This window comes from Panthera uncia, chromosome B1 (genome assembly GCF_023721935.1).
Source record: "Panthera uncia isolate 11264 chromosome B1, Puncia_PCG_1.0, whole genome shotgun sequence".
NCBI classification, from domain to species: Eukaryota; Metazoa; Chordata; class Mammalia; order Carnivora; family Felidae; genus Panthera; species Panthera uncia.
In genome coordinates this window covers 132,991,808-133,007,551 of record NC_064811.1, presented here as the reverse complement: position 1 = coordinate 133,007,551, position 15,744 = coordinate 132,991,808, and the positions used below count along the sequence as shown (strand labels likewise).

At 39.6% G+C, this 15,744-nt stretch overlaps 1 protein-coding gene across 4 annotated transcripts in view; it reads right to left on the bottom strand.

The window, feature by feature from the left end:
* Nucleotides 1-15,738, bottom strand: part of FNIP2 (folliculin interacting protein 2) — a 132,525-nt gene extending 116,787 nt beyond the window's left edge. For 2 of the 4 annotated variants that reach the window (XM_049631240.1, XM_049631242.1), the window contains exon 1: nucleotides 15,582-15,738. In XM_049631240.1, the coding sequence (XP_049487197.1) occupies nucleotides 15,582-15,694 (113 nt within the window). In that variant the 5' untranslated portion in view covers nucleotides 15,695-15,738. The other 2 variants (XM_049631245.1, XM_049631244.1) reach the window with 2 other exon arrangements.
* Between the last annotated feature and the right edge of the window lie 6 nt (nucleotides 15,739-15,744).

Below are 15,744 nucleotides of genomic sequence, written 5' to 3'. Positions count from 1 at the left end.
AAAGTGCAGTCTTTGGAAAATAAAAACCGCTGTCAACTCTTATTACCATTTGAGAATAGGCGTGATTTATGGGTGAAATAAATACTTTCAAGCCCTGGTTGGCCCACTTATTTCAAAACTGATACCCATAAAATTCAAATGGGAGAAATGAACTTCTGATAACCCAGTGAAGTTGTAATAGTATATGGTTTATGTACTAGTAAACTTAGGTTTGGGGTTTGTTTGTTTTTTTAACCATGTCCATGAGAAACCAAAATAAGCATTCCTTTATTCATCTGAATCTCATTTGCCATTAACGTTTTCATGATGTTAACTTCATTAGTAGACAGGTATTTGGCCACTTGTTTTTATGAGGATAAAACAGTGTGAAGCTAGTGGGATATTTATCTTAGACAGAGAACTGGATTAGGACCAGAAAACAAAAGTAGGAATAAACAAACATTTCTCTGGAAGGAGAAGTATAAACAGAGTGGTCTTTCCGTGATGGGTGTGAACACTGAACTGAACATTTTTGTAACTGATATGAGTTACCGAGTGGCCAGGGATAGGGCCATACTTATAAATGGCACTATACATTTTCACCAGGAAAATGCCCAACTAAAGGGAACACACAGAAGATCTTTCGGGGTCCTTTGAACAAACAGATAAGTAAATGCCAAATGAATTTTGATTTGGACAAAAGTCTGGTCAGTTTAGGTAAAGGTGGTGTTCAAGCTATTCTTATGATAGACCAAATCTCTAAAAAAAGGATATCCTTACTAGAATATGTCATACATTTCTTGGCAGTGAACCTCAGAAATCTAAAGTGAAACTTGTATAGAAAAAAATAAAATGATCTATAGAGAAGTCTCAGGTTAAAAAAAATTACATCACCTGGCAGCTGAAAAGTAATTACAAAAAGGGGGTAAACAAAATAAATGGGATAAACACACTTGCTGGTTAATTCTGAAATACAAGCACTAAGAGATATTCTTAAAGCTTCCAAGAGAAAAATTTATACAAAAATTTTAAAAGGAATTCTAGATAACAACTAATAAATTTATATTTCTCTAACTAGAGGTACTGGCTGAAAATAAAGAGGTTTAAATAAGTATATTTAAATATTTACTGAGCTCCTATTAATGGACTCGGTGCTATGCTATGCACTGCAGGAACATACGTATAATGTTCCCTGCACTTAAGGTATAATCTGGTAGTGCTTGGACAATTAAAAAACAAAACAAAACAAAACAAAACAAAAAACCAGCTAGTAGAATGCGGTAAGTGCCATAAAAAAAAAAAAACAAAAAAAACAAAAAAAAACAAAACTTGAAGTTTAAGAGTTCAGAGGGCGCACCTGTTTGAGGCAGTCCACAAAGACAATCCCAGAGGTGGCATCTGAACGGAGTTTGAAAGAGCAAATAGAATTGTGACAGAAGTAATCTTGGGGAAGTGAATAGAAAAAGAAAAGTCTTAAGAACAAAATATGGGTTTCCTGGTCCCCCTGGCAAATACTGGCTTAGTATCTGCCCTAATAACTACTGCCTCAAGAACAGCACTGTTTGTGGAGTATCCAACTGCACCTCAAATTCAGCATGTGCAAATCAAACGTATATACTCTCTTTTTAGAAGTAATTTCTCCTTACAGCTGTCCTATTGCCATTCACCCAGGTTACTCAGGCTCAAAACCTTCAAGTTATTTTATATATTACTACTTTTTTTTTTTTTTTTTTTTTTTTAGTAAGCTCTACACCCAACACAGGGCTCGAATATACAACCCCAAGATCATGGGTCTCATGCTCTTCCGAATGAGCCAGCCAGGCGCCACAATATTACTATTTTTTAAAAATTATTTATTCTCTTCGTTTACAATTCACTCTCCCTCTTTCATATCCCAATCAGTTTTTCCTCTAAAATATGCCTCATATACATTCCTCCCTGCATACCAGTTAGGTCCTCAAAGAAACTACATTCAGAGAAAGCAATGGAAGACATATAAGCCCTTAATTACTTGCTAAGCTTTGATGCCAAATCTCACCCTTAAATCCTAGTAAGCTGGGCTGGGCCAGACTCTGGAACTGGATGGGACCAGATGGAGAATTCTAGCTATCAGGATTTTAGGCCACCCAGAGCCTAAACCAATGCAGGTCAAATGAGCTTCTCCTCTGCCCCCAAAAGGTCACAGAGGAACTAATCTGATGGTGAAGAAAAACCCTCACTGGGAATTCCAGCCAGCAAGGAAAAGAAAAGAAAGAAAAAAAGAAAAGAAATATAAAAACTCCTTGCTGCACTTCTTAGGGCAGAGTTGGGCAAGGCCCCATATCCCAAATATTTCTAGGATGGGAAGAAAAGGGGAGTCTCCTAAACAAAGAGGTGATAACTGATGGATGAATAATACTTTAGGATTTGTTATGAAGGAGAAGAGAGACCCTGTTATTTTCTCCTTGCGGATTACTGTGTCCCTCCTCCACTAAAAGTATCTCTGAGGTACTAGAGACCTAGTGCCTTACACATAAAGGTTTCTAAAATAAAAGGAAGGAGAACAGGTCTGACATCATGGCAATACTTTAATCCAAGGTAAATTACCTACTTACTATGGTCTGCTGATTGGACCACAACAATTCTGGCAATCAGGATGCCTGGGTGGCTCAGTTGGTTAAGCATCCAACTTCGGCTCAGGTTCTCAGTTCATGGGTTCGAGCCCCGTGTTGGCCTCTGTGCTGACAGCTCAGAGTCTGGAGCCTGGAGCCTGCTTAGGATCCTGTCTCCCTCTTCTCTCTGCCCCTCCCCCACTCATGCTCTGTCTGTCTCTCTCAAAAGTAAACATTAAAAAAACAATTCTGACAATCAAGTGCCAATTATGACACAATTCTGAAAAGAATCTTCCTCTTAAACAACTACTTCACATGCTAGTAGGTCAAGGCAAGCTCAAGAGAACTCACATAGCTACTGTTGCGTTCAACACAATATTGACTTTAACGGTCCAAGCTGTAAAACTCAATACTCGGAATAATCCAAAGAGCAGTACAGCACGGTAATCAGGTGGAAGATCAAAGTCCAGCACACCCTGGACTTGAAGGAGGGAAGACTGGAAGAAGGAAGACACAATGACGAACAAATTATGAAGTGCTGAGTTTGCGCCTACTGGAACTAGGCTGCTTTTTAATAGCTTTATTTGGAACGAGCAGAGGTTGCACACTTCTCTTGGCACATTATCTAAACTAGTACTGCATGAAATTATTAGGGGCAGTACTTGGCACTTCATAAGATTACTGGACAATTAAAAGCTTTTCCTTTTTCTTGTTTCCTCATTTTCCCATTCCCAGCACCCCCCTTTCCATTTGTAAAAAATGTGACTTATCATGAGTAACTGAGCTAGTCTTCAAACACACACTCCTCTCCTGGGTGTAAATCTGGAATTTTAGGACACGGCCAAAACTGGCTTTTCACCAATGACTGGAAAATTAATCAACACAAGAAGCAGAACTATCAGGAAACTACTTAAAAGAAAAAAAGAGGTCCTGAGATACAAAAAGAGATATCTGGGGCTGGAGAGAGAGATGAACAAGCTGAGCACAGAGGATTTTTAGGGCAGTGAAAATATTCTGTGTGATATTATAAGGATGGATACATGCCATTATGCACTTGTCCAAACTCACAGAAGCTAAAATACCAACAGTGAACCCTAAAGTGAACTACAGACTTTGGGTGAATATAATGGGTCAGTGTAGGTTCATCCTTGGCAACAAATGTACTACACCGATGACAATAATGAAGGAGGCTATGCGTGCGTGAGAGCAGGGGCTGCATGGGAAATCTCTGTACCTACCCCTCAATTTTATTTAAATCTAAAACTGCTCTAAACCACTAAAGTTTTAATAAAACAAAAAAACAAAAAGCAAAACCCAGATAACTATATCTGATAGGTTTACCAAGCATGGGTTCTGTCACAGGCTGGGAAGAAAGTCATAAAAGGTGGGAGCATGATGCTACTGGCTTGTGTTAAGGCTTTTCCCTTTGGAGATGAGAGGTCTGGGACTGGGGGAGAGAGGGAAGACTAAGAAATACAGATAAGTTCTGCTTGCTGATATCATACACAGTAAAACTGCACTAACTTGGATCCCAGCACCAAAAGTTAGGTTAAGGTCCCTGTGCTGAGCAACACGCTTCACCAATCCATTACTCAAAATTGTAGTGGCTCCCCGAATGCCTTCAAAGAAGGAACTCCACTTTTTGATGACGACAAGCTACCTGCTATCTCCCTACAGTCTGGAGATGCTCAAGAGATGGGATTAATACAGGGAAGTAGCTAGAGAAACTGGGGGGAGAGACATTATATTTAAGTCTCTTGAGAGTTCCGAGAGCTGCCATTTATCGAATGCCTGATAGGTACCAAGCACTGTGTAACACAACTGACATATATTTAGTCCTCATAACAACCTTACATGAAAAGCGATTTTACATCCATTTTACAGTTGAAAAAATTTCAAGAGAGGATGATGTGGCATACCTTGAAAGTGGGGGAGCCAGGTTTGAACACAAGAAATGCAGACCCATAACAAAGTCCCTACACTTTCTATAACCTTCAAGGTATACACAATCTATAACCTTCAAGGTATAGATTGAAGACCCCTCATCGTCTCTTTGGGATACTTAAATTTACACTGAAAATTAATAATGCTTTCAAGGCCCTGCACAATCTGGTCCCAATGGATCTTGCCTCACTGGAGCATTCTTATTTCAAAACAAAAAAACAAAAAAACACACAAAAAAACAAACAGTTCATTCATTAATCCAGGAACACTTCTAAGATAAATCATCTTCCTCCTCTTCATCTCTTGGAAACTGTTTTCCCATCAGATTTTATCTCCTCTGTAAAGCCTCCCCTAACCAGCTCAGATTAAAGAGCCCTTACTGTTTGCTTTCATCTTAATCTGACACTGGATATTTGGCCCAGGAGTCCACTGCTTCTCATATTATCACTTAGCTTTTTACACTTAATATCTATTACTTGCCACAATTAAAATGGGAAGCCCCCCCTCCCCCGGGGCCCCGGGGCCCCGGGGTGGCTCAGTTGATTAAACGTTTGACTTCAGCTCAGAATCTGGATCTGAGAGAGCAGTTTGGGCATTTACATCTTTCTAGATGACTTTAATGTCCAGCCAGATTTAAGAACCACAGGGTTTGGGGTGCCTGGATGGCTCAGTCAGTGGAGTGTCTGCCTCTTGGTTCAGGCTCATGTCATGATCTCACAGTTCTTGAGTTCAAGCCCCACAGCTCTGCGCTGACAGTGCAGAACCTGCTAGGGATTCTCTCTCTGCTTCTTTTTCTGCCCCTCACCTGCTCATTCTGTCTCTCAAAACAAATAAATAAACTTAAAAAAAACAGAACCATGGGGACTAACTAAAGTACTGATACATGCATTTATTCAATGGAACAGGAGGTAACTCATCAGCAAAACGCAGAACAGTATACAGGCAACTACCATTTTGCATGAACGAAAAGAGAGTATTTTTTTTCTTATATTTGCATTGAATATTTCTGAAAGGATATAAAAGAAACTGTTACAATAATGGTAGCCTCTGGAAAGAGCGATCAGGGGTGTGAAGTGAGAAGTTTATACTTCAATGTGTATCGTTTTATATTGTCTCATTTTTCTTCATCAGGTGCATTTAAAATTCATAATCTTGAACAAAGTCAAATCATAATTTATAGACAATTTTCAGGAACACACGGCACTAAGAAATGTATCGAATCCCACAGCAGGGGCCAGGCAGCAATATTCACGGGGTTTCTGTGGAGACCCTCACACTGAGAAAGAACCAAGAGGCTACCAGGGGTCCTTCTTCACCCTTTGGGCAGAGACAGTAGTTCCTGCTCTTCGACCTCCTTCTGCCCTAGCAACTAACTTATTCAGTGTACCATTCTAAAGCAAATAGTCATTGCCTGTTATGCTTGGGAAAAGTGTTTACTCATAGCTCACTTCCTCACACAGCATAGGTCATCTTTATACATCAGTCTGGGTTAAGAGCTTCTTAAAGAACATGTCAGATTTCTACCCATTTTTAAGTTAGCTTCTCAAATGGAAAGCAGAAATAATTCCACCTTTTCTTTAAAGTACTCACTTCATGGAACATGCACACAGTTCCTGTAGGGTTCAAAATACCAATATTGTTTTTATAATTAAGTGTGCTATATCATAAACATGAAAAAAACAATGAGTGAAGTTCATCATATAATGTATTTCAGTTCTACCAAACCACACAAGAATTCAAATAAATCTAAAAAGTATAGAACAGAGTTTTACATTTTATCAACATGGCTAATAATTTGAGAGGTTCATAATACATAATACTTTTTCAATAGTTTACTTTCAACAGCTACGAGATTTTATAACTGGGTCTCAGACATATTACTTAGGTGTCTTTTTAGTTTACTTGGGTGTGTGTGTGTGTGTTTGCTGTTTTTTTGTTTTTTGAAGAGAAGACAGTTCCCTTTAGAATATTTATCCTATGATGTTGACACCAGAAAATTTTTCATATAATTACTGGGAAGAAAGAAATTGACTTGTATAAAATAAGATTCCTTTAAGCAATGCCACAATGCATGCCAGAAACATAAAGAAAGAAGTTCCCTACAAAAAAAGCACTATTATTTCAAGAGATCCGATTCTGGAATACCAGAGAATCTTTAAGGATTGTCAGTTTTCAAAACTCTTAAATACATTCATTCATTCAACAGCTATTTATTAAATGCAACCATTTCGCACTACATTAAGCACTACAGACACAATGACAGGGCTAGGATTTAGAAGAACTCCCATATCGGTGCTCTAACCATAGCATGTACACTTCCTTGTTTCATTCAATTACTTCAAATATATGCTTTAAAGTGGGAAATTTAGGGGAACCTGAGTGGCCCAGTCAGTTAAGCATCTGACTCTTGGTTTCGGCTCAGGCCATGATCTCATGGTTCAGGAGTTCGAGCCCCACATCAGGCTCTGTGCTGATGAAGATTCTCTCCCTCTTGCTCTCCCTGTCTCTCTCTCAAAATAAGTAAACTTTAAAAAAATCACAAATAAATAAAGTGGGAAATTTACAGGATCTTATTACTATTTCTCCATCATATTTTATAAAAGACTTGGGTAAATAAGGACAATTAAGAGGTAACTGATAACACACAATTTTTTTTTCTATAACCCTAATGGTTTCAAACGTAAGAAAAAAGAAAATGTCCAATCTTCAGGATACACCAGGGAGAGAGAGTTGGCAGTATGAAGTATTTATAAGGTGTTAAAAGGCAGAACAGATTAGACTGGTGATTTTGTTGCCTCTTCCTAACACATCTTAAATCAACACCTGTTTCATCTCTCCAGGAACGTGCAGGTTAACATCTAACTTGTCTTCAACTTGTGAAGAAATAGGGTTGCCATGACAACTGAATGAAACGTTTAGTTAGCATAATTTATCCAATGAAATGCAAAAATCCACTTGAGCAACTTAACTGATACATGTGTACTTGTAAGCCAATTCTTTTTTTCTGTTTGTCAAACTGTTAGATTAAATGTTAATCTATTCTCTGGAAATTTTCAGGGACAAAACATTAAATACACACACACACACATACTTTTTTGTTAGAGTAGGCTACAAATAAATAAAATTCAACGGTAACTGACCATTAAATCTTGGCAGTACTGCACTTAGAATTACATTCAGTATTACAGGGTCTCAAGTACCCTAAATCAAGGAAAAGCAGACACTTGTAAGTTTATTTCTTGCTATGTTAAATTGTCAAGTAAATTCATGTACCTGTTCAATTTCTACTTATGTCTATTATACAACGTAACCCAGGGTGTATTCAAATACGTGGACTATCAATTTTCTTAGAAAAAAATATTTCCATCATAAACACACAGAGTTTAAGCTGTTCACATGTGCTACATAATCATTAACTTCCAACGTGCAACTAACCTTGCTGGAAACTAGACTGAAGTCCCCACCAGATATGTAGGTTCTCAATCTGTCCCCCTCAGCTTTCTGGAGATAAATTTCTACTGCACCCATGCATACTTTCACTTAGGGACCTTGCATGAATTGGTTGTCATTTTCAATTAGACATCACTGAATAATCAAACACCAGTGATCACTTATTTAAAGATGTATTCTAGGGGCGCCTGGGTGGCTCAGTCGGTTGAGTGTCTGACTTCGGCTCAGGTCATAATTTCACAGCTCGTGAGTTCGAGCCCCATGTCGGGCTCTGTGTTGACAGCTCAGAGCCTGGAGTCTGCTTTGGATTCTGTGTCCCTCTCTCTCTCTCTGCCCCTCCCTCGCTCATGCTCTGTCTCTCTCTCTCTCTCTCTCAAGAATAAGTAAAACATTAAAAAAAAAATTAAAAAAAATAAAAATGTATTCTAGCAAGTACAGAAAAGTCCTCATTTATGACTTAAAAAAGTCAGGTGTGGTGATAAGGTCAGCTTTATTAAGCAGTATACATATCTCTTTACAACACTATGCTGGGCACAAATTCTAGAGTACAAGCAAGAATACGGGGACAAATAACTAGAAAAATATTCTAAATATATATAAATGAAAGGCATACAGTTAAGGAGAAAGCAATATGGTAATCAGGGATCCAGATTATCCATGCTAATACCAAAATCTTAGGTAACAGAAAGAACACTCTGCTATACAACACTTACCCACAACGTTACAGTATTAATGAATGCATTTATTGCATTTAATGTATTGCATTATTTTGGCACAAACAGAAAATGCAATAAGAAAAAAAAATATGTAGCATGGTGTGTGAGAAGGCACATTGTCCTTTTCAGAAGTCCATTATAAAGGCAGCTGGACAGATTCTGGCTAAACACAAGTGGGATGCCAGCCCATCTCCTTCCATCCCCATCCCACCCTCCCATTCAAGCACTGGTTACAAAAGTGCCTGTGTGGCCCTGAGAAGTGAGTCATGGATGTTCCATTTACAGACGGGGTGGAGTTGAGGGAAATCACTATTACATGCCCAGTTAGCTGGAAAAGTCCATCCTGTTTTTCCTCTTTTACATAATAATCATTTTTCACAAACCTGAGATAAAGAATACTTGGTAAGTAGGAACTCACCAAATATTTCAGCAAAAGGGAAAGACATACTACTTTTACAGCCAAGGACATGACCTCATAGTGCAGTCCTAACAATTCACACTAGGCAAGGGACTCGTACAATCAGGATAAAACATTTGTTCCTTTTCGCCCACACCAAGAAAAACAGTGGCTGGAGAAATCAGCACAGTGCCAGTTTCCAAATCAGATTCACCCACCAGGAGTTCACACAGACAGCCAAAGCATTTCATGAGCGCAAAGACAATCTTTTACAACTTCCTTTGCCAAGGAAACAAAACAGCAAAGTGGCTTCCTTACACTGACCTCACAAGTAAGCCACGAGAAACACAACCTTAAGCCACAATGACAAAAATCAACGCTCTCTTTAGATCTATACTCTTTGCATTACAACACCACATGCCTGGCCCATCTTTCAATACCATGTACTAAGCCAAATGACAATGTGTAACATGACCAATTCACATTTCAGAACTTAAAATTATAATACATATCTTAGCTTTAAAGATATCTGATCCCAGCCCCTTAACTTCTCCAAGTTCTCCCACATCTAGAAGGTTGTGACACTTTTTTCTAAACACGTTTCAAATAAATCTTAATTAGAGCTCTCTCTCAGTCACCAACTGAAGACCTGCAGGCAGTTCCTAACCTCCGTTCTGATGAAGATTACAGTGGGCTCTGAAGCGTGGGGGAAGCAGTGACCCTGCCCAACTAGTAAAAATTTTGCACATGTATACTGCCTACAGTTATCAATACCAACAATTAAATTGGCCTCCTGAGGCTTGTAATGGACTGAGGTTTTAAGCACATTAAAATTCACTGCATATTACTTTTAATAACAGGAACTACCAGTTATTTTAATGAAGAGGAAAACTTCTACAAAGAGTTTTTATTCAAATCAGGCTTCTCCACAAATATTATCCTTACCCTCCCCACACACCTCCACCTCACAGTGTAAAATACTCAAAGGCATTCAACATTTAAAATAATTGAAACCACAAAAGCCACACAAATTCATCAGAGCAAAATCCAACAAAAAATCCTACACAGAAGAGTAAAGTTAAATTTTCAGCCACCCCTTTTGGCAGCCACCGGCTGGTGTGCAGGGCTGCTCTCTTCCCTACATGCAGCATCAATCACATTCCTATTTTTAAAAACTATCCCTGTAAGTTTGTATCTTGCTTTTGCTTTTTATACTGAGAACTCCTTTCTGCGTGTATACATATACGTATACGTGTGCATGTATATGTGTACACACACATGCATGCACACACACACACACACACACACACAAAACAATGATTTGGCTGCTGCAGAGTATCATCCATTGTGCAACGGTATCATTCTGCCTAACAATATTCCCCCTTCAGCTAAATAAGATTTTTTTCTTGATAAGAAAAATAGCATATAATTCTGAAAAACAAATACACCATACTCCTAAAAATATTCCTGAACTCTCAGTCACCTCTATCCAGGTCTGAGTTACAGCCTGCTGTGTGTCTTTAACACTCCTCTGAAACTTGGGTTTCTATGTCACCACTAACAATGTCAAGGTAAAAAAAAAAAAAAAAGTAAATAAAAACGTCACTTCAGTTCTATCTCAAGTCTCTGAAAAATGGTTTAATTTTAATAAAAGCCTGAATGTGAATAATACTCAACTCCATGACTTAAAAGGCTCCTTGGTAATACTTAAAATCAGTTTGCACCACATTTGATTATTTTGAAAAAGATTTTCAAACTCATTATATTACCTCTGTACCACCTATGTAATCCTATGACATAGGACTGGTGCTGTGACTTTACAAATGATAAAACTGAGAACCAGAGAAATCAAGAGACTTGTTCAGGCCCATGTCGACATGGTGACTGAGGCAAGACTAAATCAATGATCTCCTCCATTTGTCTTCCAAGTGCTTTTAACAGAGCCCACTGCATTAGCTGGAACAGTCCCTTCTTTACCTCTGCCAAAAATCTCTAACAGCCCCCAACGGTGTACGGCATGTTTCAGGACAAGGAGATAGGATGTAAAGAGTATGCCAATAAATCCAAAATAGCAGGCAAGGAAACTTCCAGGAAGACTTTTAGAAAGTAGAAAAAAAAGAAATCAAAAGTGCTATTTGTCCCATGTGTGTCACATGTCTTAGGTTATAGGCATTAAAAATGAGTGCAGTGGAACTACACTGAGTTTTCTCCAGAATATTCTCCCTACTTCAGAAAAATCTCATTAGAAATGCATATATCCTGGGAGCTGGCAGTGGGCGGGGAGGAAGCCCTTCTGTGTAATTTCCCTCTGTCCAAGAGAAGACTAATTTATACTCCTACCCTCAGTCACACGAAACATGAGAACAGTGAGTTCTTAATGCCTTACTTAACGTAAAGATTTACTCTTTATCAGTGTTTCAATGATCTTCTTGTTATAGTGTCCAATGTGTACTTTGCTGTTTATTTCTCTTGGCAAATAATCTGTGTCCTGTGTCATGAGTGTCCTACCTTGATTTGTACAGGTGGAGCCAAAGCCACAAGCACATGGGCATCAGATGTTATTTGATAATGATAAGTGGATTAAATTATACTTATACTAACCCTGTAACAGATTACTTAAATTTGTTCTAACAGAACAATATGGATTAGTACTAACTAGGCCATTTGGCCTTAGATATTCAGGACTGGAGGGGAGAAAAAATGGAGTCTACTTCTAGCATTTTATAGCTAGCTACCAAACAGCTGAAATGCCTCCACTCATTCCTCATGTCCCAGGTGATATATAAGCTTACTCACTTCATCTAACGGGTCCAAAATAAAATATTTGACAACCTATGAGCTTTTCACCTCTCTGTTGCATATATATTTTAGGTGAAGACTGGTCTACTAATTTAACAGAGACATTGAAAAAAAAAACAAAAACAACACAAACTTTAAAATAAAACCTCCAACCTGAACCAGATATGCAAGTCAATGGGCATACAGGCATACCTTGGCTTTTAAAATTTCCTATATGAACATGCTGATCTCAAATCCAAGGTGACCAGGAACCCAATTTTATTCCTGACTTGAACCTCTAGACACATCACCTCTTTTTGTTCTACTTTAACTTTCTAGAACAAAGAGTTGTTCAAATAAATATTTATGTACCAACTAATTCAAAGTGAAAGCTTTCTGAAGACCAGCAAATAGAGGATACTCTCAAATTTCAAGACCATAATGGAACTTTATAACTTTAAATAGAGCTTACACTTCACAGATACCATAATCATATATTGTTCCTAACTACTTCTCCCAAACATGGAAATTCAATCTCTTTTGATTTCTTTTGTTTTCCTAGAAGTCTCTTTCCTCAAAGCTATGAAAGGGCTTTTGTTGAGATCCCAAATAAAATGCATTTAAGAAGGAACCTTGACTGTGATGATTCCCTTTTTAGATGGAATGCCAGAAAACATGAAGATCTGAAAACGACCTATGATATTAGCTACTTAGATTGGACAGAAAATTTCCTCTTTCATCAACTATAGTGAGTGAAAACCAAGGGGTGAGAGAACAGTAAGAAACCCAGGGAAGTGACTAGGAAGTGCACAAGAGTAAACAGAGTAACATGAAGGGCAAACTTGACAAAAGGCAGAGCTTCAGAGAATTGGAGAAAAGTTTAAAATAACTAGTGAAAGTCCATGACAGAAAGAGAAAAGATATAAAAAGGCTTCCACTGGGGCGCCTGGGTGGCTCAGTTGGTTAAGCTTCCGATTTCAGCTCAGGTTATGATCTCGCGGTTCACGAGTTTGAGTCCTTGTCGGCCTCTGTGCTGACAGCTCAGCGCCTGGAGCCTGCTTCAAATTCTGTGTTTCCCTCTCTCTCTGCCCCTCCCCTGCTCACGCTCTCTCTCTTTCTCAAAAATTAAAATTAAAATTAAAAAAAAAGGCTTCCACAAACTCTAAAACAAACAACAACAAATTAATTAATAAATACAGTTGGATCTTAATTTTACTTAGGCTTTTCTCCAAAATATGTAATAAAAGCTACAAAACTGCCCCAAAAGTCTACCGGATTCCTCAGCAGAATTTCATCCTCAAGATTTACAAGTTACATACTGTATTTAAATGCCCTGAAAAATAAATTCATGTTAGGAATACTAGATTTTTAACCTGAGGGTTTTAGCTTAACTTCTCAAAATCTATTCATATATAAAGTGGATTCCTAAGGGCAGCTAATCCCCTGTATAAGGAAGGCACCCACTTCCCCAAAAAGCACATGCCAGCTCCTATTTCGTAAAATGTGAATAAAATGAAGCACAAGGCAAGAAAAGGAAATTTTCTAGGAGACTTTTCCCAGGAGGGCTATACTGCATCTCAGAGTTACACTAGGTGGAGAGAGCAGGAGGAAAGACTTGCTTGGGTGTCCTTTGTTGATCTGATGTGCGCTGGTTGATTTGTCCCCACCTTCCTGAGTCTGTACAGACATCTGCTAGTTCACTTCTTTTTCCATGATGACCCCTGGCAGGGACACTGCTAAAGGGCCTCATCAAGTGAAACGTTCAGCTGAGAGCTCCAATTCTCCCTACCTATCTCAAAACTGTACCTCAAAAACTTGTAGAAAATCCTAACGAGGTCAAGAAAAAAAAAAAAGTCTTTGGCATACTTTTGTGTTCTTCATTATACACCAATGGGACATCAGAACACTATACTGAAAATGTTCCCACAAAGTGGAAATCAATTTCCCTAATATGGCCAGGCCCTAAATATAGCCACAATTTTTTTGTTCAAAATACACTCAATTAAACTTGTGGATGGAGGAAATGGCGGTGGGCAACTGGGCAGAGAGCACAGGAAACAGTGACAGTGTAACCCCACTATCTCCACCAACATTAAAATGGCTTTAAATGTCCTTGACAAGGGCTGCCAAAGTAAAGACACTGGTAACACACATGCCCTTTTCTCTCCAGGCTTTGTTCCCTTAGTCGAGTCTGGGTTACTTGCAGGGAAGAGAAGAAATTCCATACCCTGGGTCTGAAGTAATTCTACCATTCTGAGAAGGGACACGACATCAGTAGTACTCAAAGTGCTGAACTGAATGGGATTCCCTACTCAAATTATAAGGATTCGGTCGGCCTAAAGGAAACAGGAGAATTTAACTAGGGCAGTTTAAAGTCCTCACGATTTACCTTCCAAATAACACCACACCCACACACACTTCACGAACACAAAATACGGGTATGTAATACTCACAAAACTGCAGCGAGGAGCTATGTTTTTAAATGAACGGAATTCAAGAAAAGCAAACTCTAGAACACAAAACTTAATCCAAAATTTACTCGGAAGTTTCACTTCAAACTCTTAAAAGGTCTATTAATACTGGTTCTGAACTTGTTTAATAATAAACTGCTTCTGCAAGACATTCTGGCCAAAAAGCGGTAGCAGCATGTCACCATTGAAAGTGGATACTCGATTTAAAAATTTGCTGGATAAAACTGGTATAGGTACATGAATAAACTTCCCAACATAAGTGTGCTGAAAGGCAACACCGGGCATCTTAAGTCATCTTCTAAAAGTTAGCTCTCGAACGCAGAATAACGCAGACATTTAAAAAAGTGGATTCTGGGGTCAAACTGCTTGGGTCAAAATGCAGGCTCTGCCGCTGTACTGTGGTGAATCCCGGACACGCTGCTGAAGTTCTCCCGACTTTAAGTCTCCTCATCTGTAAAATGGGAGTTAAAATAGCACCTACCTCACAGGGTTGTTAAAAAAAAATAAATAAATGAAAGAAATCACCATAAAGCATTTAAGATGGTAAGCGCTCAATAAATACTGTCAATTAGTCAAAGGTGTGTGTTCACAAGGTCGGATCTATTAAATACGTGCATCAGCATTGTTAAATCAAAACCTCAGCCATTTCATAAAAGCATTTTACTCCCTCTTTCCATACATCAGGCGGCATCAACCTTCGAAAAGATGTGCAAATTACACACTTTCATTCATCCGTTTGAGAGCTTGTCACACACAACAAGAAGGAAGGAAGATGCCTTTTTCGTGACTGTTGCTCCTTCATAACTTCAAAATACTGTCACGTACACAATAGGTTGGAGCTGCCCTCAAAATGACAGCACACAGCTTTGCAGCGCCCGCAGAGGCGTCCAGGCGGCTCTGCCGGGAAGGGGTTCACCCCAATTCAGGGCGAATCTCCCGTCTGCACAGCCAAGCAAGCGCACGCCTGGGAATCCCAAGGAACACAAGAGAACTCTCTGCAAGGAGGAAGGGACCCTGAGTAGCGGGGAAAGAGAGGGAGGGAGGAAGCGGAGGAAGGGAGGAAAGGACCCTCCCGGTCACAGAGGTTTCGGAGCCACACTCGGATCAGGCGCGTCCACGATGACAAGCCCGGGACCCGGTGCCGGCGCTGGGCTGCGACGTCCCGGGCGGCCCACTCCCTTCTCCTTCCCTCCCCCGGCGGGTACCGAAGCCAACTCCGGTCCCGCTCCAGCCTCGCCTCGCGGCGCCCCCTCACCTAAACGCGGGTCCTTCCTTGGGAGCCCTGCCCTGGGCAGACGCCGACGCCGAGCTGCCGCCGCTGCCGCTGCCCTTTTTGTTAAAGAGCTTCTGGAGCAGGGTCGGGGCCATGATGCTGCCGCCGCCGCTGCAGCTCCGGCCGTGGCGCTCGGGGGGCCGGC